The sequence below is a fragment of the Serinus canaria genome, chromosome 23, assembly GCF_022539315.1.
Source record: "Serinus canaria isolate serCan28SL12 chromosome 23, serCan2020, whole genome shotgun sequence".
NCBI lineage: Eukaryota > Metazoa > Chordata > Aves > Passeriformes > Fringillidae > Serinus > Serinus canaria.
In genome coordinates this window covers 3,813,536-3,836,240 of record NC_066336.1, presented here as the reverse complement: position 1 = coordinate 3,836,240, position 22,705 = coordinate 3,813,536, and the positions used below count along the sequence as shown (strand labels likewise).

Here is a 22,705-nt window from a genome sequence, read left to right as displayed (position 1 = left end):
ACTTGAAAGTAGATGAAAAGATTTTATCTGCATTGAAATTCATCTTTATATGGTGCTGTTTGCTCAGAAAGCCTTATGAAGTACAGTTAATGCAGGCTATTAACAGGATTTTGTTGTGTTTAATTGTGGAAAAGGCAAAAAGGAAGCCAGAGTTAGGAAAGTACTTTGAAGAATGAAGTAGATATTTTTTCTCTTTAAGGACAGAAATACTGAAATAGAATTGGATGTACATCCAGGCTCTCCCATTTGCACCATCAATTGCTGTTGGCACTGAACTCTTAGGAGAAGGACATGCAGTACCTGATGGAGCTGAGCCCAGTCACCAGAGTGGGGCTGGGAACACAAACCAGGCTGGGCAGGAGATGGTTCTGCTGAGTTTGTCAAGCAAAAAGTGCTACAATTGTAAATTTTCCCAATTTGTTCACAAAACCACCTTGTGGGTTTCTGAATTGAGGACAGATTGTAATGACGAGCAGAGAACTTCAGGTTCAAGCACTTCACTCTCTTTAAAAATTAATTTACAGTGGGTTGGGCTTATTTTTTCTCCTATTAGTAGTATAGCTAGTAGCAACTAATTACTAACATAGTTAATCATCTTTCTGGAAGAGACATTGAGCAGAGAGATCTTCCTGAGGTTCTAGTGCTGCTGCTCCACCCTGGATTGTCACCCTTGGCACTTCTTAGTTGTATTCCATGGACTGGCTTTCCCCAAAGGACACAGGGGTGGCTCTCTCTTGATGAGCTGTTCAGCTTCTGAGCTAAATGGAATTAAGGGGATTCCATGTTTTGCAGAACATAACTTTCTCACTAGCCATATTTGTGAAAGCTTTGGCCAAAAGCTCACATTTGTGATCTGGACTGTGCTGCCCTGCTTGTGGAATAAGCTAAAATATGTAACTGAACTGAAACACTTGCAGTAAGTTACTGCTGAACATCACAGCATAAACAGACATATTGTGACATAGACCCTGCTATGATACTGGGCATTTTTACATCCTTGTAATTTCCATTTAGTTCTCCTGCCTTATGCTGTGAGAAACTAGAATTATTTTTATTTCAGTTCATTTACAGCCTCAGTGTAACCAAAATCCCAGCTTTAGTGGTTGTTTGTGTCTTACCAGCAACAGGGAAGTTCAGCACAGAGCCAGGGGTGAGGTTTTGAGGGAAGAAGTGCTTTGTTTGGAAACAAAGTATTTCTTGTGGATGTCTTGGTTTGTTTGCTTGCTGTGTGGTTTGTGTCTGTTTTTTAACTGAAAAACCCAAAGCACATCAAAATCTGGTGTCTTTGCAAAGACCATTGCAAGGAAATTTGTTGTTAATAACAAATATTAGGAAAAAGTTATTCCCTTTGAGGGTAGTGACTTCCTGGCACAGCTGCCCAGAGCAGCTCTGGCTGCCCCCATTCCTGGAAGTGTCCAAGGCCAGGTTGGACAGGGCTTGGAGCAGCCTGGGACAGTGGGAATGTCCCTGCCCAAGACAAGGCTTAGAACAAGATGATCTTTAAGGTATTTTCCAACTTAAACCAGGCTAGGATCCTGTGATTGCCGGGTGAAACCATTTCATGTGGACCTGCTTCCTTCTCGAATCCATGATTTTGTGTGTGAATGGGAGAAGGGCTTGGATCCTCCTATGGCTTTTGTAGGTATAGACTAAACCCACCAATATTCCAGAAAAAATAAGGCTCTCCTACAACTTCTGTGTGTTTGACAAATTCATCTTGGCCCCATACCTGTTGGTAACAGTATGCAGGTTCTGTGTGTGTGCTGGGTGGGTATGGAAACTATAAAGTTGTTTGGAATTGGCCTGGAATTCCAATTGCTGGAATTGGAATTCCAAAAGGTCAGGAATATCAGAAAAGCCTGGTGACATAAAGGGACGATAAAATTCCATGCTGAGCTGCTCCCTGTGATTTCTGGTGAATGATCCAGAATTCTTAAAATGCAGAAATAAAAGGGGAGCAGCACATGCCTAAATCTTCTGGCCTGACACTTAAAAATTGAAGATGTGTAAGTGAGACACAAGGTAAAACTGTATTTCTTGACCAGAATGTAGGGAGCCACCAGCAGCTGGAAAATGCCTGCTTTTTACATGTTTGAGATTTGCCTTTAAAAACTCCCATCACCATCTCCACTGTATTACTCTCAGCCTAGATTAAGAACAATCTTTTCAAGTGTTCGACATGGCTCAGGGAAGCCTCAGAGACACCTACCCTGCCGAGCTGCCGCTGTCCCTGTCCCCAGAGGGACTCGGAGCCTGTCCCCAGGCAGGAAGATGCCGTGTCCCTGCGGTGCCGGGGGTCCCGGAGCCGGCTAGGGGGGGCTCTGCCGGCCCGGCCGCGCTCGGCTCTATGGCTGTGACCCCGGCAGGTTCTCTTCCTGCCGCAGCCTTTCTTTTCCTGTGGCAGGTATCTGCAGCAGCCTGGCTCTTTGTTACCCCGTCTCTTCCCTCCCCAGGTGCTCGGAAGGTACGGATCCGTAGGGCTGGCCGTGTTTCGGTGGGAAGCAGCTCCGGCAGGACCCGCTGCGGAATTCCGCGCGTGCCGCGGAGTTTAGCGGTGGCAGAGGTGCAGCGCGGTTGGCTGCCTGCCTGGCATCCCTGCCTGGCATCCCCGCCATGTGGAAAAGGTCAGGGGATGCTTCCTGAGCTCACCCAACCTGCCTCATGAATAGCAATTGAAATTTCAATTCCTTTTTTTTTTTTTGTTTTGTTTCATACGGTGTCTTGTAGTTGAATGAATTCTGGAGTGGGGATTATGCTGTGCATGGAGGGACAAGGAAACTACAGGCAAACTGAGAATCATTTCTGACTATTTTTAATTGCAGTTCTCCTAACATCTGCTTCCTTTCCACAGTTTGCTGATGGTTATGTTAAAATCTAGGATCAAACTTCAGAAGCTTACTAGAAAGACATTCTGTGTGTGTAAAGTAGATACACTGATTTGTTTATTTCTTAATGGAATTCTCTGTTTTGCATACAAAGCAATAATGTAGCCGTAGGCAGCTTCTCTCTTTATATTGCACCAAAATAATCTATGAATTGTTTGATTTATGGATGACATGGCTATGTTGAACACCATGAAGGTATGGATCAGCTTTTTAGTTATTTCAAATTAGCATGTTATATTGAAGTGTAAATGTGTCCTTCTGTCCTCCATTCCCAGCAAAGGCAGGTTAGTGCTGAGGCTGTGACACTGCTCCCTCAGCCTCATGTACCTCTGGTAAAAAACAGTGACATATCTGGTGGAATTTTATTTTGTTTATAAAAGCAATGCTGTCTTTTTTTACAGAGTAGTTACTTTTAAGGAAGTCACATTGCTTCCAGAAATGCCTCATTGTTTTGTCATCATTTCTGTATTCTTGTTTCATTTCATTCATTCATTTATTTGCTTTTTATAGCCTGAGTAGGCAGAGTACCACTTTGTGTGCAGTCCTAGCTAATGAGGCAGTCACTGAAAAAGTATAGCCTAAAAACATTGAATTTCACTAATACCAAACTCAAACTGTTCTGTAGTAAACTCTTATGGAGTTAAATGATTAAAACCACTAAGAATTATTATTCTCTGGCAAATATTTGCCGAGATGATTGAATGAAGGTGGTTTAGAATATTGTATTATTGAGTTTTATTTTACAATGGCAAGTGAGTTTTGAGGACTGAGTTGAAGAGTTGAAGCCTCAGTATTTGAACATAAAACTGTTCCTGAGACTTTCCTTTTGTAGGAAAGTCTTTTATCAAAGACTTAATGCAGGGTGTTGAGGTACCTTTCTCCTTAGATCTGACAAAAGTGACCCAGAGGAAATGCCATCAGTTCCATGTTAGCCCCTCAAGTACTTTTGCTCCACTTCTCACTAAGTCTTAAAAAATCTGAGCAGAGGAAATAAAAGGAATTAACAGTGATGAAAGGAGGAAGCATGAGGACTGGAGGGAGGGAATTGCCTTGCAGAATTGTAATAGAATAATACAGAAATAGTGACTTGGGTGTTTTTGTTCATGTTTCTGTGTGATAAAGACCATACTCCAGTTAAAAGCTAATGTACATGATTTATTAAAGTGACACATTTTTGTAACTGGTGATACACAAAATTTTCTCCTGAGGTGGCATTGAACAAGACTTCAGTGACATTGTGGAAGGGACTAGAAATGTATAACTGAGAAAATACCCCACATTAATGCTGAAAAAAATGTAAGCTCTAATTTCAGGGACAGTCTAGTTATAGACTTATAGAATGAGTAATTTGTTGGGGATATATATATTTATGTGTGTGTAGATACATATGTGTACACACACACAATCATCCCAACACTTTCCCTGGTTTTCTCCCTTTAAGTTTACTCACTGTGGGAGTTCTGATGCTGTTCACAGTCAGAAACTAGATGGTGGCTTAGATAAGGCTGCTGGTATAGTCAGATGCTGGAGTTCCTGGTTTATAAATATTTCCAGGGAAAGCTTTTGACCACAGACACAGATCTTCCTCTGTACTCAAAAACCTTTTGAAAGAAGAAGATATCCAAGATGATGTCTTCTTTTCATATCCTCACAAAATAATGAGTGAAGAAACAAAACAGGGTTGTTTTTTTTTCCCTAGGATGACCTTGTGTTTGGGAAGTGTCTTGGGTTCTTTCCAGGTGCATTGTAAATGTTTTCCAGCTTCTCCTTAATGTTTTTGGGAGTCCCTCATGCTCTTGCAGGTGGCCCCTTGTGCTGACTTGCCTGTTAGTGTTTCTTTGAATGAAACAGTGAGAGAGATCCACACTGCAAAATGTATCCCTTGGTAATACAAGCATTTCTGGGGTTGTCAGCTGTTGGCAAAAGATTTGTAACCACCAGAAGAGGAGAAGGAATACCTCAGGTTTGGGTGTCTAAGGCAGCCAGGGTTGTGTAGGACCTGCAATATTTTTCCCCGGGTACTTTGTGTCTCAAAAGAGTTAAAGAACTACTTTGATACAAATCTACCCTGAGAAAAGGATGAGCTCGTCTCAGCTGAAAATTCCCTTCATCCTACCATCAAATTCTGTTGTGACATTTTTGGAGAGGATAGAGAATTCCTGACAGGAAGCAAAAAATGATCAAAAAAAGGTCAGTGTAGAGTCAAGGACCTGGGCTGTTGGTTCTTTGCCTCCAAAAACTTCATGCTCTGATATTATTATCAAATGGCAACAAGTTCCTTTCCATGTTCTTCTCTAAAAGCAGCCCACCCCTGCTGTCCCTATCCTCAGCAGCTTGTATGAGCACTTAGTATATCCAGTATTTATGGGGATTAGTTTTACACCTGTGTAAACTTAGTTGACTGTTAATGGGCTTCTAGATCAACATTAAATTTCCATCTTCCAGACACTCCTGAGATAATTGTAGCAGGAACAGAGCTCAGGCCTTGCAAAACTTCCTGGGAGGTGTTTCCTTACTCTTTCTCTGTAGATAAAGACATGGAGAAGACTTGCATCAGCCTTGTGGAACTGTAACCTTTTTTTGTTTTGTTTTGGTTCTCTTTTACTTTTCCAGCCTCAAGTGTCTGCTCAGAGAAACTAGAAAGTTCTGGTGCAGTATCCAAGTGACTTGATGCCATGCTGGACATGTCCTCACTATTCCATGTGTGTCCAGTTAAGCTGAAGGAGCTACCTGTCTTTGCAGACCTGCAAGTGGTATTGGAAAGGGACATTTTGCCATCAAATGACCTCTGGGACAGTCTGTTGTCATCCTTTCCTAGAGCTGCCTGCTACCAAACTGATAGCTCCCATCACAGTCCTGAGAAATACCGGATTTATCAATTAAATGACTTGAGTTAAATGAAATTAGGGCTCATCCCTTTGCTATCAAATCCCATTACTTTCCCTAAGATGGCTTAAGAATTGCAGTGTGAGCAGGATCTACCAAGAAAAAAGTGTAGAGCTGGCAAGGCAGAGAAAGGAGAGAGGGCTTAAATGAATTACTGTTATCTCTTGGGCAGAAAAGAAGGCTGCTAATGAGTAGGACATTTTGAAGGAAACTTTAATAATCCTTCTCTAGGCACCATCCAACCATGCCAACAACTTCAACGTCTGTCAGAGGATGTTTAGTGCAGACAGATGTCTGTACAGCACTCAGTCAGCATCTGGGTCTACTGTGCTTATGCTCACACTGACACTCTCTGTGTTGGGAAGTTAAGCATTGCATTTCCCTGTTCCTGGAAAGGTGAAAATTCCCTGTAGGAGAGGTGAAACCCTTGGGCCTGTGCAGTGGGAGCTGTTCATGCTCCTGGTTTTTATTTATGGTGTTCAGAGGGAATGAAGGCTCGTGGAGTATCAGGGAAGAATCCGTGGCCTTGACCTGGTACTGGTATCCCAGGTAGTAGAGAAAATTGACATTCCCTTTCCTCTCTCCTCTGGGAAGCAATACTATTTCTAAATTTTCCTTGTGTGCCTTTTCTGTGTATTCTGAACTCATTAGGGTTAGTGTGGCTTCTCAGTGATGTAACAGTCTTAATTCATAAAAATTTGCTTGGGACAAGGAAGAAAGGAGGAAGAGGAGGAGGAATTGTGATCCTTCTGCTTGGTTTTGATCACATACTTTTTAGCAAAGTACGTGGCAGCTGACCAAGACAATGACACAGTGCTTTCCTTTTTTACAGTTTGAAGATAAATCTGATGCGGTATTTGATATTACAGAAAAATGTAAGTATTTCCATTTATTCTCTAATGTCATAGTTTCACAAAGCCTTTCTTGGAAGTGTCATTGCTGCTGAACAAGACTGTCTTGCCCTCATCCCAGCCCTTCCTGCTCATTCCCTCCTGCATTGCCTTCTCCACAAGTGCTACAAGTGAGGTGAATGGAAATTAATATTTTTTCTTTCTTTGCTTAGTTTTACTCAGTTCAGCTGCTGCTTCAGAGTGCTGAGGGTGACTGAACCGTTCCTATGCCAGCAATGTTTTCACAGTTATGTTGGCATGAAAAGGCTGACAATATTACAGCAATTACAGGAATTACAGCATCAGCCAGATTAGGACACTTCTCCTTTGTTACACATGAAATTGGTCCATTTTCTGACAGTTCACAGGGATTTTTTTCTCCCTAGGTGGTGAAATTCTGGATGCAGAGATGTCTGAGGAGGCTGAGCACAACTTAGCACCTGGCCTGGACAGCTTGTCGTACGGAGTACCGAACCGAGCCGGACCCGAGAATTCACTGCAGGGTGATGATCATGATTATTTTCTGAACTCTGGGGATCTTGCAGGCATACCTGTTGTTGGGAGTGACAACGAAGATGATCAGAATTTCACTCCAAAAGACACTTTTTCTTCAGCAGTTCATGATGAAGATCATCTGGAAGAGGGCAAGAGAGTTCCAGATCATGAACTGGACAGTGAAAAAGAAATTCAGGTTCAGAATGCAATCCAGAAGGATCTCACTTTCCCCTTTGAGCAGGGCCCCTTATTTAAATCACTTCGAAAAGATTTTAGCGTAACACGAGATAATGGCAAAGAGACTTTTGCAGCAAAGGACAAGAATAGAGAAGGACATTTTCAAGAACGTGAAAAACGGTTGGAAAAAATCCCTAAAGATATGGATTCTAGATTGAAAAGCAGTTTTCTTGACAAAGCAGGTAACTGTTGACATCATAGACCTGGCTGCCCAGCAAAGAGGAAGAAAGAACTAGAGAGAAATCAGCAATAGGGCTAATTATTAAAAACATCACCTTGTTGAAGAGAACAGGCAGAGCTGTGTGTAGGGGAGCATTTTATGAAGAACCCTGAAATCCAATGAACTCTGTCTTAGAAGGAGGATTTGCAAAGGGCTTGGCAGTGTCAGGGAGGTCTCTTCCTCCACAGCTTTTTACAGAGCCTCAACATATTCTTTGTTGTTGTGGTTTCCTAAACCAAGCTGGGTGACAATTCAAGCTTCCTTTTGGTTTTTCTCACTGTTTTTTATAGACCATGGAGCTTCTTAAAAGAAAAGGTGATGAAGTTTAGGTTAAGTTGGTGGCCAGTAAAGATTTTTTGAGCAAAGCACTGTTTCTTCACTAATGCCTAGGAATTTAAAGCACTGTGGATTTGATAGTATCAGGGAAAGGCTTGCTAGGAGTTAGTGTCTGCAGGAACTAAGCCAGAACATAGTTTGAAATCTGCTTTTCCTGGGAGACTGCTCCCCTTCTTCCTCAAATACTTGTGTCTTGGACTTCATCCAGCCAACATGGAAAGAACCAGAGATGCCTAAAATCCCTTTCTCATTTGACAGTCTCCATAATCTTGCTGCCCACACACTTATTTTTGTCTTCCCAAGCTCTGAATGTTACAGCAGAACAGTGAATGAAGGAGTTAAGAATAACCAAGCAGGAACACATGGTTTAATCTCATTCAGCAGAGGGAGGGTGAACCAGCACGTGAGGGACTCCTGGCTGCTTGTTCACATTCACAGCTTATAGTTCTGAGCTTTAAACTTTAAATGTTCAGCAACAGCATCTTCAAATCAGTGCTTCTAGGTGGCACCAATGCTAGAGAAGCAATAAAGATATCTTTTAAAAGAAAGTTACAGATGTATCTCTACTTGTACCTTCAGTTAGAAGTCAAGGGAAGAATGTTTCTATATATAAGATGTATTTCAGAAAGTTGTAAACACCTACAGTTAAAAGATCAGGTAAAGTAGTCAGTAATTGAAACCAGATTGATAAATGCTCATGGTAGCATCCAGAATCTAGGCAAATCCAAAGTTTTTAAATGATCTATTCTAAAAAAGCAGAAGATGCTATTTCCTGAGAAGAGGGGAAAAGGCAAAAGAACAGAACAGCAAAAAAAAAGCTGGAAGATGTTGCTCTGAAAATTTTTTTCTGATTTAAATGTCAAAACAGGGGAGTTCAGAACCTGCTGAGGTGTGGAAAATTCTGAATGAAGAATTTGCATCGGAAGTTTGCAACTATTTTGCTGGAATGGGAAAATAATGATCCAATAGTATAATTAAAAAAGAATCAGTTCTCTTTAGGGATTACCACCTTACCTACAGGGAGGAGAAAGGGAGTAGTTTAATAGTGGTGAGGTGCTGTCAGACACTGGGGTTGGGGAGCAGGATGAGACTGATAGTTTTAAAGGAAATGCATTGGAACCTGTATTCATTTCTATTTAATGTATATGTTTTCCTCAGTTCATAATCAAGTAGAAGAAACATTACGGACGCAGTTAGCGCCACAAACTCCAGAAACTAACTTCAGGGTAAGCTATAGATCTTTCAACCACTTTTGCAAGTGCAGCAATATGCTGGAATAATTCAAAATACGTATTTTGTATTTGAGTGTAAATTTGAGTGTTAAGGAAACTGATCTTCTGACTCTTAGACATCTTTGCTACTTAAACAGTACATATAATTTTGTAAAATTTTCCTGAGCCTCTCTTTGGATTGAGGATTCTTTTGGTAGCCACTTTCCTGTTCAGCATGGTTGGAGTGACCGGTGAGCCGAACCTACAGCTGGATGCATCCACCTGACCTGCTGCTTTTTTTCCACATGAGCCAGGGAACAGCTGTATCCACAGGAGACACTCCCAAACAACCAACTTACAGAGCTGGGTGTCTTCTGCTTTGGCCAGAGGAGTGGAAAGCATTGGGGGCGGGATGAGAGAGGGGGCTGCAGGGAGGTTGAGGCAGCAGCTGCTGCCCAGCATTTCTCCCACCTTGGCAGGACCCAAATCTCTTGGTCTGCAGCACAAACTCCCCTTGGCAGCAGCCCAACTCCTCATGGCAGATGCAGGAGGGTGAATTCTTTTTCATATTATTGTTTCAGGAGTCTAGCTACCTATTTTCTAGTAAGGAATCTATTGGACAAGAGCTGGGGAATTCCTTTGCACCAAATATTAGAATTAAGAAGGAGCCTTTGGATGACGAATATGCTAAAGCTATGGCCCCACAGCAGGGACTATTAGACAAAATTAAAGATGAACCTGGTAATTCTGAGGTAAGTTTCCCATTGCATTTCTCATTTTGGTCTGACAGCTGACCGCTTAAGCTGAACAAAAATTCAGCCATTTATTTGGTTTGTTGACCGAAACTTAACTTGAAGAAAATAGTTTAGTAGAAGGATTTTCCCCTCTTACACTACTATGAAAAAATTACCCACCCCCCCCCCCAACTTTTTGATGTCTTGTTACCTTGTCTCTGAAAATGTTTTTCTTTTCAGTTAGAAACAAAGCCAAGTGCTCTAAAACTTCTGTAACTAAATCTGTGGCAACATAGACCCTTTATCTAACTAGGAAATAAACTGTAAATCACACTTTCTTAAATAACTTATGAGTGGTCACCATTAGAGATATAAATTAAAGCAGCTATTGCTGCTGCTTCCTTCTTAAAAGCTGCCTTTGCAAGCACATTAGTTTGTTCTTGTATTAAATTAGCACTTAAAGGACTTAGCAAAATATTTAAGTACTTACCCATTAGTGAAGTCAATTTAAGTATGTGTTTAAGTGACTTTCTCATTCAAGACTGACACTTTTTGTGAAGATACAGATAAAACTCAGTAATTGCAATCTGGAGAAGGTCTGACCTATGGATTGAACAGTGCTGGGGCCAGGGTTGCTGAGCTTCAGCCAACCTCTGTGCCACTGGTTTGCTGTGTGACACCAGGGAAACGAGCTGTGGTGCAATTCCTGTCCCTTCACTGCTCATATCTGGGTTACTTATCAGAATTTATATGTTAAAGGTGTGCAAAAATTTCCAAAATGATGCATCCCATTGTACCAACACAGGAATGTTGGTGTTCCTGTGCAGGTGTTAGTTTTTAGCATCAGTCTTTGTCCTTCTGCTGAACCTCCTCTACTCTCTGGGCCTGTCTTCCCAGCACTTTTTCTTCTTTTCCCACAATACTCTCAATTTAATAAGTAAAATATTTGCAACTTCAGATTTTACTGTCCTTCTGATTTGTTCAGTCTCTGTGGGATTGTTTGGGTTTATTTTTCCTTGAACCTGTAGAATGTCAAAGCACGTGTAGATTAGTTAAATCTGTCTCTTCTTTTGTCCTCCCAAGATGGCATCTGCTGTGTGGATTTGTGTGGAATGCAAGGCGAGATGTCTGTGGTTATCAAAGATCATATTAATAAGTAAAAATGAAGACTTGAAGAATTTAAATGTCAAATATCGTATGGTTCAAAAAATTCCTTCCTGGAGTAAAATCCTGTGATTATCAACTCTGCCTGATACTGGAAAAGTAGGAGAACTGAGTTAATTTTGTTTTGCTTTAAATTGGAATTACTATGGGGGGGATTTTATGGATTTTTTTTCAATATTTCCTGAAAGATAAGAGCATTTCTTGCTGTAACCAATAGTTGGAGCTGAAGGTTTTTGGCTTCAGCTTTTTTGGCACTGTTTAGCTGCTGTGAAGCTGCTTGTTCATGCACAGTTGATGTCAGGATTTGCCTCCATTTCTTTTCCTACTCTTGACTAATGATACAATTACAGTTAAAGTGCTTAAAAAACTGTATGTCTGCAAATGATTAATTTTAAAATAATAATAATAATAATAATAAAAATGGTGCTTAAGAATCTCATCCCAGCATGCCCGTACTCAGCTTTGAGCTTCTCAACCTGAGATTTGATTGTTTCAGTCTGATGGTTAACATGGTCAAGGAATACCACTGCCTGTCTCCTGGGAAACATCTTGAGAAATAGTTTGGTTGTCTAGTATAGAAACTCCCAGTTTTCCCACAGGAGTCAGAGGAGTGCTCAGTTTGAGCACGTGCTCATTGGAGGTTGTTGTGGGATTTTGGGAGCTGGCAGAAGCTGGGGGAGCATCTCACTGCCACTGGGAAGGGAGAGCTTCCTTTTGCTTAGTGATTCTGAGTTGGTTTCCCTGGCAGCCAGGCAGCAACTGTGAATTTAGCTCAGTCATAACATGACATTATGCCTCACTACTCCCAAACGACTGTAAGTAGGCTAAATCTTATCATCTCTGTAGTTCCAGGAGATTATATTATTCAGCCTATTAAGATTTACATGTGGAGTGTTCCAAGCTGCTTTCTGGCTCAGATTTCTAGGGAGAGCAGGGGCAGGAAGTGTGCTGTCAGTGTGAATAGCTGCTGGGGACTAAGCCAGTCATTTATAGCATGTCAGCTATTCCAGCAGCAGCTGTCCAGGGATTTTCTCATCCTGTACCAAATGTGAGGTGATTTCCCTTGTGCTGGAGCTGGGACTGTGGTGGTCTGGCCCTGGTGGTACCAGCCTTGGTCTGCTGCAAAGCTTCACCTTAGGCTGCTCCAAGGTCCTAACTCCTGGTTAGTACAGAGTGCTCCCCTACGAGGTCCCAGCTCTAATTCATTGCTATCCTCCTTTATGTGAAGATAAAACTTCTTTCCCAGAACAGGGGCAAGGGCTGCAAAAGCATTTCCAGCTGGACAGTTGGAATGGAAAGCAGAGATTTCCTTAAACTTTGGCTGAATTTTGAGGTGTCTTGGACTGCAGCTGGAGAGGGGGAGGCACCAGGCAGCCCCCACCTGTCAATTTGTGTCCCCTCAGGTGTGGTTTGCAGTGGAGCTCTGAGCAGGAGCTGTGTGTGGTGCTCACTTGTCACCCAGCCTTTGGAGCAGGCTTAGGCTTCCCTGAGGTTCAATGCAGCATTGTGAAAGAATGAAATCATGTAACCTGTTATTACATGTGTGTATTTGTTCTCCTTTTCCTTTCCCTTTGTTTTAGGAGTACGGCCAACAGCCAAAATCTCAGGAAGGGGAGCTGAAAATCAGTGCTGTATTTTCAGTCAGTGGCAATCCTCTTGGTAAGGAACAGGCAAGACTAATTTCATTTAAATCTGTAAAATGTGTCACCTTTGCAAATAGTGTTGCAGGTCACTCTGCATTTTGTTCACTGTGTCTGATCCCAGTAGGAATGAAGAACTAGTTTGGTTTAGAGAGAATGAAATTGAGATTATAAAATAATTGTGGTTTTGAGGCATAGGAAAATTGAATGTGAAATGCATAGGAGAATGTGTTAAATAGTCTTAAGCTGAAGGAGAGCAGATTTAGATTAGGTCTTAGATAACAATTGTTCCTCTGTGAGGGTGGGGAGATCCTGGCACAGGTTGCCAAGAGCAGCTGTGGCTGCCCCTGGATCCCTGGAAGTGTCCAGGGCCAGGTGGGATACTGGGGCTTGGAGCAACTTGGGATAGTGGAAGGTGTCCCTGCTTATACCAGGGGGTGGAATTGTATGATCTTTCAAGTCCCTTCCCACCTAAACCATTCTATGATTCCTTGAAAGGGTTGTTAAAAGTGCATTCTCCATCTTCAGAGTAGTTATAAAAATCTGCTATGCAGAAAAACAGCACAGGGCATGTATTTGTGGAGAGTTCATCTGCTGTTTGATTCTCCTCTAGACCCTGACAACCCAAATAAAGCTATGAGCTTTGTGCTTGCCCCTGCACACCAGTAAGTTCTTTGTAATGGATCTGTAACACTTACTCTGTGTTTTCTCTGTGTGGCTTTTTTTTTTTAGTTCCACAGCTGTCATCAGGTTTCCAGCCTGCTGTGGCATCCTCTGGCATGAGTAAAATGCTACCCTCAGTTCCAAGCACAGCTGTTCGGGTTTCCTGTTCTGGCTGTAAAAAAATCCTGCAGAAGGGGCAAACTGCCTACCAGAGGAAAGGCTCGACCCAGCTCTTCTGCTCCACACTGTGCCTCACTGGATACACCATTCCCGCTTCTCGCCCACCAGCTTCTACCAAGAAAACCTGCTCAAGCTGCTCAAAGTAGGACAGTGCTTTCATTTGTTCTACTAATAATTGATATTCAAGCAGATAATGAAAGGCTTCAGTTCTGTTCTTCTGCCCCTCGCTGTGTTGGTAGTGCTGCTCCTCTTATGCTTCCCTTCAAAAATTGGTGGCTGATGCTGTTCTTTGTTAATTGGTCTGTCTGCTTGCAGTTCCATTTCCTTAACTGGGTTTTACACATACATAGATTTAAAAGCTTCTGTGGTGCAGAATGCATCTTCTCTTTTTTTTAATTTAAATGAGCCAAATATGAAAAACTGTGTTTCAAAAGGTGCAGCATCTGCCTGCCATTTCAAAACGTCATTGCACTCTCAAAATTACTAACAAGAGTACACTTTCAAAAAGTATTTTATGCATTATTTCTTCTAAAGAAAAATAGATTTATGAATCCCTAAAATGTAGTAAAACATGGGTAGTTAATGTATTCAAGGTTTCAATTAAATGGATCACCCTCTCCTGGAGAATGTTTAGTTACAGGATAAGCAAGAACAGCAAGTTGACATGAAACTCACATTAATCCTTTATCTCTGTGTTTTTCTTTTTCCATAGAGAAATTCTAAATCCAAAGGATGTAATCACTGCCCAGTTTGACAACACAGACTTCAGTAAGGATTTCTGCAGCCAGTCTTGTCTGTCCACATATGAACTGAAAAGGAAACCCATTGTCACTATTCACACCAACAGCATTTCCAGCAAGTGCAGCATGTGCCAGAAGAATGCAGTGGTAATTGCCAATTTCCTTGTTTAAATTTCTTTAGCTCAGCACAACTTGCTGTCTCAGAGATGACCACACATATTCTTCCTGTCCTTGCTGTATATTCCTTTTCTTGCAGATCAGGCACGAGGTGAATTACCAGAACGTGGTGCACAAGCTCTGCAGTGACGCCTGTTTCTCCCAGTTCCGCTCTGCCAACAACCTGACCATGAACTGCTGTGAATACTGTGGGGGGTACTGCTACAGTGGCTCTGGCCAGTGTCACGTCCTGCAGATAGAGGGACAGTCCAAAAAGTTCTGCAGTTCCGTATGTGTGACAGGTTACAAGCAGGTACATGTGATAGGACAAGGGGGAATGGATTCCCACTGCCAGAGGTGGATATTGGGAAGAAAATCTTCTCTGTGAGGGTGGGGAGGTCCTGGCACAGGCTGCCCAGAGAAGCTGTGGCTGCATTTGGATCCCTGGAAGTGTCCAGGTTGGACATTGGGGCTTGGAGCCACCTGGGATAGTGGAAGGTGTCCTTGCCCATGGCAGGGAGTGGAACAGGATGGGCTTTAAGGTCCTAGGGCTTGGAGCCGCCTGGGATAGTGAAAGGTGTCCCTGCCCATGGCAGGGAGTGGAACAGGATGGACTTAAAGGGCCCTTCCAACCCAAAACATTCTGGGATTCCATGATTCTGTATTTGGATAAAACACTAAAAATAGAATCCATCTAATTTTTTATTAGATTTTAATTGTTTTAAGAAACACCAAATTTACTGGTTAATTATTTCAGTTACTGTATTGATCTAAAGTAACTGCTTTAGTCATTTCAAGAATAACAGATTCATTAAGGTTGGAAAAACCCTCCAAGATCATCAAGTCCAACCTTCAGCCAAATACCCAATGCTCACTAAACCATATCACAAAGTGTCACAGGTCAAAGTGGGTTTTGAACACTTCCAGGGATGATAATTTGCTGCTTAATCTTTGCCCAAATGTGTTTTTCTGTTTCTTTATCATCACTGGACCAGCTACCAGACAATTCCAGTGTGGGAGAAGACACAGTGGGACCCCCCAGCAGCAGCCTCCTGTGGCTGTTTTTAGCCTTGAGATGCTCCTTAAAGAGTTTTCTTTATTACATTGTAGCCTTTGAATTAATTGGAAAGGAAAAGTAATAATTAGTTGTTAATTACGATTTTAACTTTTATATTTTTCATATTTCTTTTTGATTATTGAAGACCTGAGCATTTAAGAGAACCTTAATTTATTATAATAGCTCAGTTATTTTTGACTTATTTATTCTAATGCAATAGCTCTAGGAAAAATTGCCCTCTGATAAAAGAATGGAGCTTCATTTCATGACTTGACTCTGCTATCCCATTATCCAGGCCATTTAGGTCAAGAAAGGCATAATGAATTGAAAAAAAAAATTATGGTTAATGTAGTTCATCCAGAAAATTGCCTTCAGAATTAGTTGTCCTTTGAAACAAATCTGGAGATAAAATTAAATAAGCTGGAAACATTTTCATGCTGCTTTTATATCACACATCAAAACTCCATATGTGATAGTTCTCTTGAAAACACAGTATGTTTAAAGCTTATAAGGTTAAGTCAAATCTATTTTAAATTGATTTTTAAACAGTGTTCAGGTACATTCTGATAGTTTCTGGAGGTTTGTGGGTGTTTTAAAATCCCTAAAAGCTTGTATTCTGTTCTGTCCTGTGAAGAGCTGGAATAGCTGGTGATAGAACAAAGTGCATTTTTAAGGCTGTCATACTAAAATAATCTAGTGCACTAATTCTCAAAGTCTTAAAGACTTTTAAAAAAATCTTAAACACAGAAAATGTGTCTATGAAAATCAGGCTTTTTCCTGTGTCTCTCTTCAAAAGAAGTTTGTAGACCACACACTGAAAACTGTGATTATTACTAGAATAAGGATATCTTTCCCATTTTGCCACCAAACATCATCAGGGGATCTGCTTCTCCCTGTTCCTTGTTTCCTCATCTCTTCAGTGAGAATATTCTTTATCTACAGAGCTGATGTGTTTAAAACCATTAGGAAAATGTCAATCCCCTCAGCAAATGCTGGAAGTTGTCTGACACAAGGTGCTGATCTGTGCTAGTACCTGTAGGAGTGTTTGCAGCACCCAGAGCCTGGAACTTAAAGTGGCCTGGGAAGGTGCTCAAACCACAGCTCAGATCAATGAATCTGCACCATAAATAACACAGCTTTAAAACAAGTGCTGCTTCAAGCACACCAGCATGTTTTGTAAATATTTTATATATGAGCAACAATTTCCAGGTTAATTAAAAATGCCAAGTTTCAAATGAATAAGCAATTTCCCTGTTTTCACAGAAGTCAGCTAAAATTACACCCTGCACACTGTGTAAATCTCTGAGATCTTCAGCTGAGATGGTGGAGGGCACAAATAACTTGGGGAAGATGGAACTGTTTTGTTCTGTTAACTGTTTGTCAGCATACAGAGTAAAAATGGTCACTTCTTCAGGTAAGCTTATCCTTTTACTTCTGTAGAAACTTCATTTCCTGTCACTTATATCCCAACTTTGTCTTGGAATTAAGGCTGATATTCTTTTTTTGGGAGGGTGGGAGGGTTTTTTTTTTTGGTTTTTTTTTTTAAGGGAAGTGCTGAGATGGAACTGAAAGGGCTTTCTATTCTAGTTAAATGTAGCAGTGACAGTACAGCTATTTCACTTTTGGTTTTAGGGAACTCCACATGATAACCAATCTTAAATTTTTTTTTTTTTTTTTTTTGCTCTTGCAAGTGCAGCTGGTTGGTTTTCCAGCTAGACAAAGCTCTTGTGTGGACATGTGCCATCCCACTGCTGGGACCCTCCTGGCCCTTGTTCCCTGGGGTGATCAGCTTTATTACCTCTGCCCAATGTTGCATGGAGCTAGGCAAACATTTTCAGCTATTTTTCGTGTGGAAATAGAAAAATGCTTACTGACATCCTAGGGATACTGGGAGATTAATTAAATTTCTGGCAGGCAACAGGCACAGCAGCTGCAGTGTCTGCTTCTGAATCTGTGGAAACATCATCTTGGGCTTCTGTCTGTGCCTTGGCTCATCACTCAGACTCTGGTTTTGTAAAATTAGCTGCAATACAACTTGATGTTGCATAAATCACTTTTTCTTCTCTGTTTCACCCTCAGGTGTTCAAGTTCAGTGCAACAGCTGTAAAACCTCAGCAAACCCTCAGTATCACTTGGCTATGTCAGATGGGAGCATACGCAATTTTTGCAGCTACAATTGTGTAGTAGCTTTTCAGGTGTGACATCTAGGATTTCTTCTTAGCTGAATTAACAGAATGCTAAATTGATGGTGGAAATACCCAGGTGCAAGATGTAACCCTGGAAAGTAAAGCCTGTCTGTTTGCTTTCCCACAGAATCTGTTCAACAAGCCAACAGGACTGAACTCCTCGGTGGTGCCCCTGTCTCAGGGCCAGGTCATTGTGAGCATCTCCTCGGGGACAGTCTCAGCCACTGGCACCACCTCCACTGTGTCCCCCAGCTCCACAAGCACCCCAGCTGCAGCAGGGCTCCAGAGGTTGGCTGCCCAGTGCCAGCAGGTCACCTTTACCCGTTCTGTTGTGAAAATCAAGTGTCAGCACTGTAACAGATTATTTGCCACCAAACCAGAACTGCTTGACTACAAGGTAATAAAGATCAGGGCTTTCCAAGCTCTTTTTTCACAACAGAAACTTAAAAAATTGTAGTTTATGTGCACTGGTCTGTCAGTACTGCTTTGTTGCTTGCACAGACCTGCTATGAAGGGTTTTGAAACTGATTTGGTTTAACCAATATCAAATTAAGACTGATACTACCTATATGGTCTTAAAACCAGAAAAAAAAGAACTCCAAAAAAAATCCCAAACCTAACAATTGCCTGTCTAAATAAACACATTCCTGTCTCTTGTACCTTTTAAACCAAGGACAAAGAACATTGGTGAAGGCTTTCTGCAAGAAATTTTGCTTTATTATAAAACTAAATGGGGAGACTCATCTGCCAGTGCTCTGTTGTTGATTTCTAAGGGTATAAATACTCTTCTGCATTTCTATTAACAATTTAAATGTATTATCTAGGATGTGACTCATTCAAACACTGAAACCAAAACATTCTGGCTGTGTTGCAGGGTAAAATGTTCCAGTTCTGTGGGAAGACCTGCTGTGATGAGTATAAGAAGAAGGGCAATATGACAGCTTTGTGTGAATACTGCAGGTTTGAGAAAATTATCAAGGAGACAGTGAGAGTCTCAGGCATAGATAAAACATTCTGTAGTGAAGGTAAGAAAGGGCAAAGCCCTGCCTCAAAGAAATCAAGTCACAAGTGTTTTTGCCTAAAAACTATCAGTAATACTAGAAGAAATTAATATTTTTAAGTTAGGAATCTGGTTTTTAAGTTTAGGAACACAGAACCCTGTTCACACTTTACATTTTAATGGTATGTTTCAATGAATTATTACAGATAGCACTTAGTACAGGAATTAGGAGTGCTGAGGGATTATCATATTGGTATTAAAGAGTGTTTTTGCTGTTTTCTTTTAGTTTGTAAACTGCTCTATAAACACGACTTGTCTAAGCGCTGGGGAAACCACTGTAAAATGTGCAGTTACTGTTTACAAACCTCCCCCAAACTGGTCCAGAATCACTTTGGGGGGAAAACAGAGGAATTTTGCTCAGAGGAGTGCATGTCTAAATTCACTGTTTTGTTTTACCAGGTAAGCTATATTCTCACATCCTCTATTTTTTGATACCTATACCCGTTGTTGGTGTTTCCAAATGTGTTCAATTTCTCCCTCACTTTGTTTTTCTAGATGGCAAAGTGTGATGGTTGTAAGAGACAAGGTAAACTCAACGAGTCCATAAAATGGCAAGGGGAGATGAAGCATTTTTGCAATCTGCTTTGTATTCTGTTGTTTTGTAAACAGCAAGGTGCTCCTGACCCTCCACTCCCAAACAACACAGGTAAAGCAGGCTGGGGATGGTGTTGCCTTTTGATGTGTGGGGTAGTGAGATGGATGAGTTTATCTGCAAATTCACTTCAGTGAACTCTTTAAGATCTGTCTTCTCCTGGGGAGCTTTTCTGTTGCTGTTGAATGGGCTCTGGTTTAGATCACTCTTACCTGAGGCCATTTCAAACTTCTGTAGGTGTGAAATGCGATTGCTTTGTGTACCAAACAAATTTTAAAGAAGATGAAGCAAAAGCACTTGCTTTCAGTCACTTTCATGAAACAAAAACCTGTTTCATTGGGGTAAAATCTACTGTTATTTAGTACAGATATGGTAAATATCTATCCTGTCTTCATAACACCAAGATATGGTAGAATGTTAATATTCTTTTAACAATCAAGTGGTGACATTAGTAGACTTAATGGTTTTAAATACAGACTCCTATATATGTACTTTAACCAGCCCCTTCTGTGCAGTCTATAGGCACATGAAGACTTCCCATTTCTGTGTCATTAAGTAGTGATTCTTGAGAAGTGTCAATCCCAAGGTGTACAAGTGCTGTAGCTTGAGCAGGTGGAATGGGAATGAGGGTAGGAATGAAGCCCACAGGAATAGGAACTGTGTGTTTCTGTAGAGAATGAGACACAAAGAGATGAAAGGCCCTCAAAGACAGGAAGAGAAAGGGAAACAAAAGACAGGAATATCACTGATCCTAAAGAGGGACATAATTTCCCACTGAGTAGCTGCAAGAGTAGGATACCCAAAACCAAGAAAATATTAACTGGAAGTTTTTAGTGTGCTCCAGGCCATGCTCAGCTTGGTGCACATTGTTTCAATTCAGTGCAATCTGCTGCTTACGTTGGTGGGAGCTCTTTTCCCTTCTTGCTTGATTTGCTTGTGGAACTAGCTCCTGTTTAAACTGAAAAGCTGCAACTTGACACCTCCATCCCCTTCTCACACAACAGCCTCTTTCATCTGGAGACAGATCTGAAGGGTGGGTGTTGTTTCAGAAATGCTTTTTTTCTCAATTATCTTACTGCTTATTCTCATTTTCTTCTGTCCACTGTGTCCAGCAAACCTTTCCATGGCACCAGCCTCCTCCTCAGGCCCTCCTTCTTTAAGAAAGGACTCAACCCCTGTCATAGCAAACGTGGTGTCCCTTGCAAGCACCCCAGCTGCCCAGCCTACTGTTAACTCCAACAATGTTTTACAGGGTAAGGCAGCTGAATACCATGCCTGTACTTTTACATCTCTATTCCTGAACATTTCTATTTGCTCAGGGATTTTACTGAGAACAACGGCCACTTCTTCATTATGCTTCACATCAGTGCAGATGATTGCTTTTGTCCTTCCATTATCTAGGGATAAATAATGACTTAAATTTATGTACATACATCAGGGAATGAGTTTTAATTGGAATTCTTTTTCTTGACCTTGGCAGAATATGGATTATTGTTCTTGATGATAAGTAGACATGTTATTGTATGGTTTTTTTCCTTCACAGGTGCAGTCCCTACTGTGACAGCAAAAACAATAGGAGATGTAAGTTTTACAAGAAACTTTTTTTCAGTTTTGCCCAGATTGTATCAATAATGAATAAAGTATCCAAGAGTTTGGCAGTATCATTTTGTAACTAATTTTTGAAGAAAATTTAATATTCACCCAGCTTGCAGATGCCTTTTAAAAAATGGATAGAACTTAGGTGGTACAAAAGTCTTGTGTCCACTGACAGATTGGATGTTTTAAGGTAAAACTTGTCAGATTGTAGCTCTTGATGTGTCTGTGCTTCCCAAGTAATTAATGTGTGGCTTCTGCACTTGAGGCTGCCCTTTGTGCCGAGAAGTGGGATAGGATAGCAAAAGGACCAGCCTGGGCTGCTGGGACTGACATGACCCAGCTCCTGCAACTTCATTTTCCTTCCCCACTCCCTGGCAGAGTGCTGACAGAGCTGTGGGGAACCACTGTCACTTACCTAGGGATAACACAGAGAGTTCATGTTCCTGAGCTCTTGGAGGTATGTGGTGTAACATCTTGCAACTCTCCTAAAATACAGAGATGTAGCTTTAGGTTCTGGAAGACTGACAGCTTTGCTTTTAGCTGGACTGTCACTTATGAATTAGAGTATGAGTTTTCCCTCTTGAAATAGATCCTGTTATTTGAATGCATGACTGAAAATTACAGTTAGCAGGACATTAGTACAAGCATCAATAGTCAGTCTGTGTGTATCAGGAAATGATACTGCTGCTGCCAGCATTGCTGTTCATTTTTGCATTTATTTGTTTTCAGTGGTTTCACATTAGTTTACTCAGTTTTATCAGTGTCTGTATCAGGCAGACTTTTAGTCATCAAAAGTATCTTAACATAATTCCTCTTTATGTCTCTGCCATCAGTAAAATTCCAAGGTCAAAAGTTTATAGCAGTTTTTTGATGTCAGAAACCAAATATTCTTGCAGATTTGTTCACTGCACTGTTAACAAAATAAGCTTTATTAGCAAAATTAGCTTTAAACATTATTGTTGGATCAAAGTAAATTAAGATGGAGACCAGAAAGCACCAAATAAGCAAGCTCATTTTGCAGTAGTTTTTCAATGATCATTTTTATCAGCAATACAGTTTTAAATTGTTCAGCTTCCCCTAGTATAGAACAAACTCTAGTCTTATGTTATCTTTCAAACCAATACTGACCTGACCCTCATTTGTGTTTTCCAAACAGGCAAGTACCCAGACAGATGCCCTAAAGCTCCCATCATCAAAACCACCCAGGCTTCTGAAAAACAAAGCTTTATTGTGTAAGCCAATCACCCAGACTAAGGCCACCTCGTGCAAACCTCACACACAAAACAAAGAATGCCAGACAGGTGGGTGTCTGATCTCTTACCCCTGTTGGAATTGTCTGTACTGCAGTTGAGTGAGTAATACATGGTTTATGTAACAGAGAGTATTTTTGAATGTATTATTAAACCTTAATTAGTTTTCAGTTGTTGTATGGTATTTTCCAACAATTTTTGTGGTGTTCTGGTTTTGTTACAACAGAAGGAGAAGCACCACCTGCTCAACCCCGGATCATTGTGGTACCTGTTCCTGTACCAGTGTTTGTGCCAGTGCCCCTCCACCTCTACACCCAGTACACACCAGTTCCCCTGGGAATGCCAGTTCCTGTAAGTTATGCTGCAGTTCACTACAGAAGGCAGTTGTTTACAGTCTTGTTCTGCATCCAGCACACCCAGCACTGTGTCACTGGGTGCTGTGTCTGCTCATGCAAGTGGGATTTGGAGTCCTTGATGCCATTTTCCTCCTTTAATAAGGAGGATGTAATCATCATATTTGGTTAAAC

General features: G+C 41.2%; 1 protein-coding gene across 7 annotated transcripts in view; it reads left to right on the top strand.

Moving 5' to 3' along the window:
* The window catches only part of ZMYM4 (zinc finger MYM-type containing 4), a 52,079-nt gene that overhangs the window by 4,265 nt on the left and 25,109 nt on the right, over positions 1–22,705 (top strand). Inside the window, exons 2-19 of one of the 7 annotated variants that reach the window (XM_030230642.2) lie at positions 6,604–6,646; positions 7,048–7,575; positions 9,108–9,175; positions 9,742–9,912; positions 12,639–12,717; positions 13,431–13,683; positions 14,254–14,428; positions 14,538–14,750; positions 16,758–16,908; positions 17,574–17,689; positions 17,808–18,077; positions 18,555–18,705; positions 18,967–19,139; positions 19,236–19,386; positions 20,445–20,585; positions 20,876–20,913; positions 22,085–22,229; positions 22,405–22,529. In XM_030230642.2, coding sequence (XP_030086502.1) covers positions 6,604–6,646; positions 7,048–7,575; positions 9,108–9,175; positions 9,742–9,912; positions 12,639–12,717; positions 13,431–13,683; positions 14,254–14,428; positions 14,538–14,750; positions 16,758–16,908; positions 17,574–17,689; positions 17,808–18,077; positions 18,555–18,705; positions 18,967–19,139; positions 19,236–19,386; positions 20,445–20,585; positions 20,876–20,913; positions 22,085–22,229; positions 22,405–22,529 — 2,991 coding nt within the window. Of the gene's footprint in view, positions 1–6,603; positions 6,647–7,047; positions 7,576–9,107; positions 9,176–9,741; positions 9,913–10,977; positions 11,158–12,638; positions 12,718–13,430; positions 13,684–14,253; positions 14,429–14,537; positions 14,751–16,757; positions 16,909–17,573; positions 17,690–17,807; positions 18,078–18,554; positions 18,706–18,966; positions 19,140–19,235; positions 19,387–20,444; positions 20,586–20,875; positions 20,914–22,084; positions 22,230–22,404; positions 22,530–22,705 lie in introns of those variants that run through there. The other 6 variants (XM_018922567.3, XM_018922570.3, XM_018922571.3 and 3 more) reach the window with 6 other exon arrangements.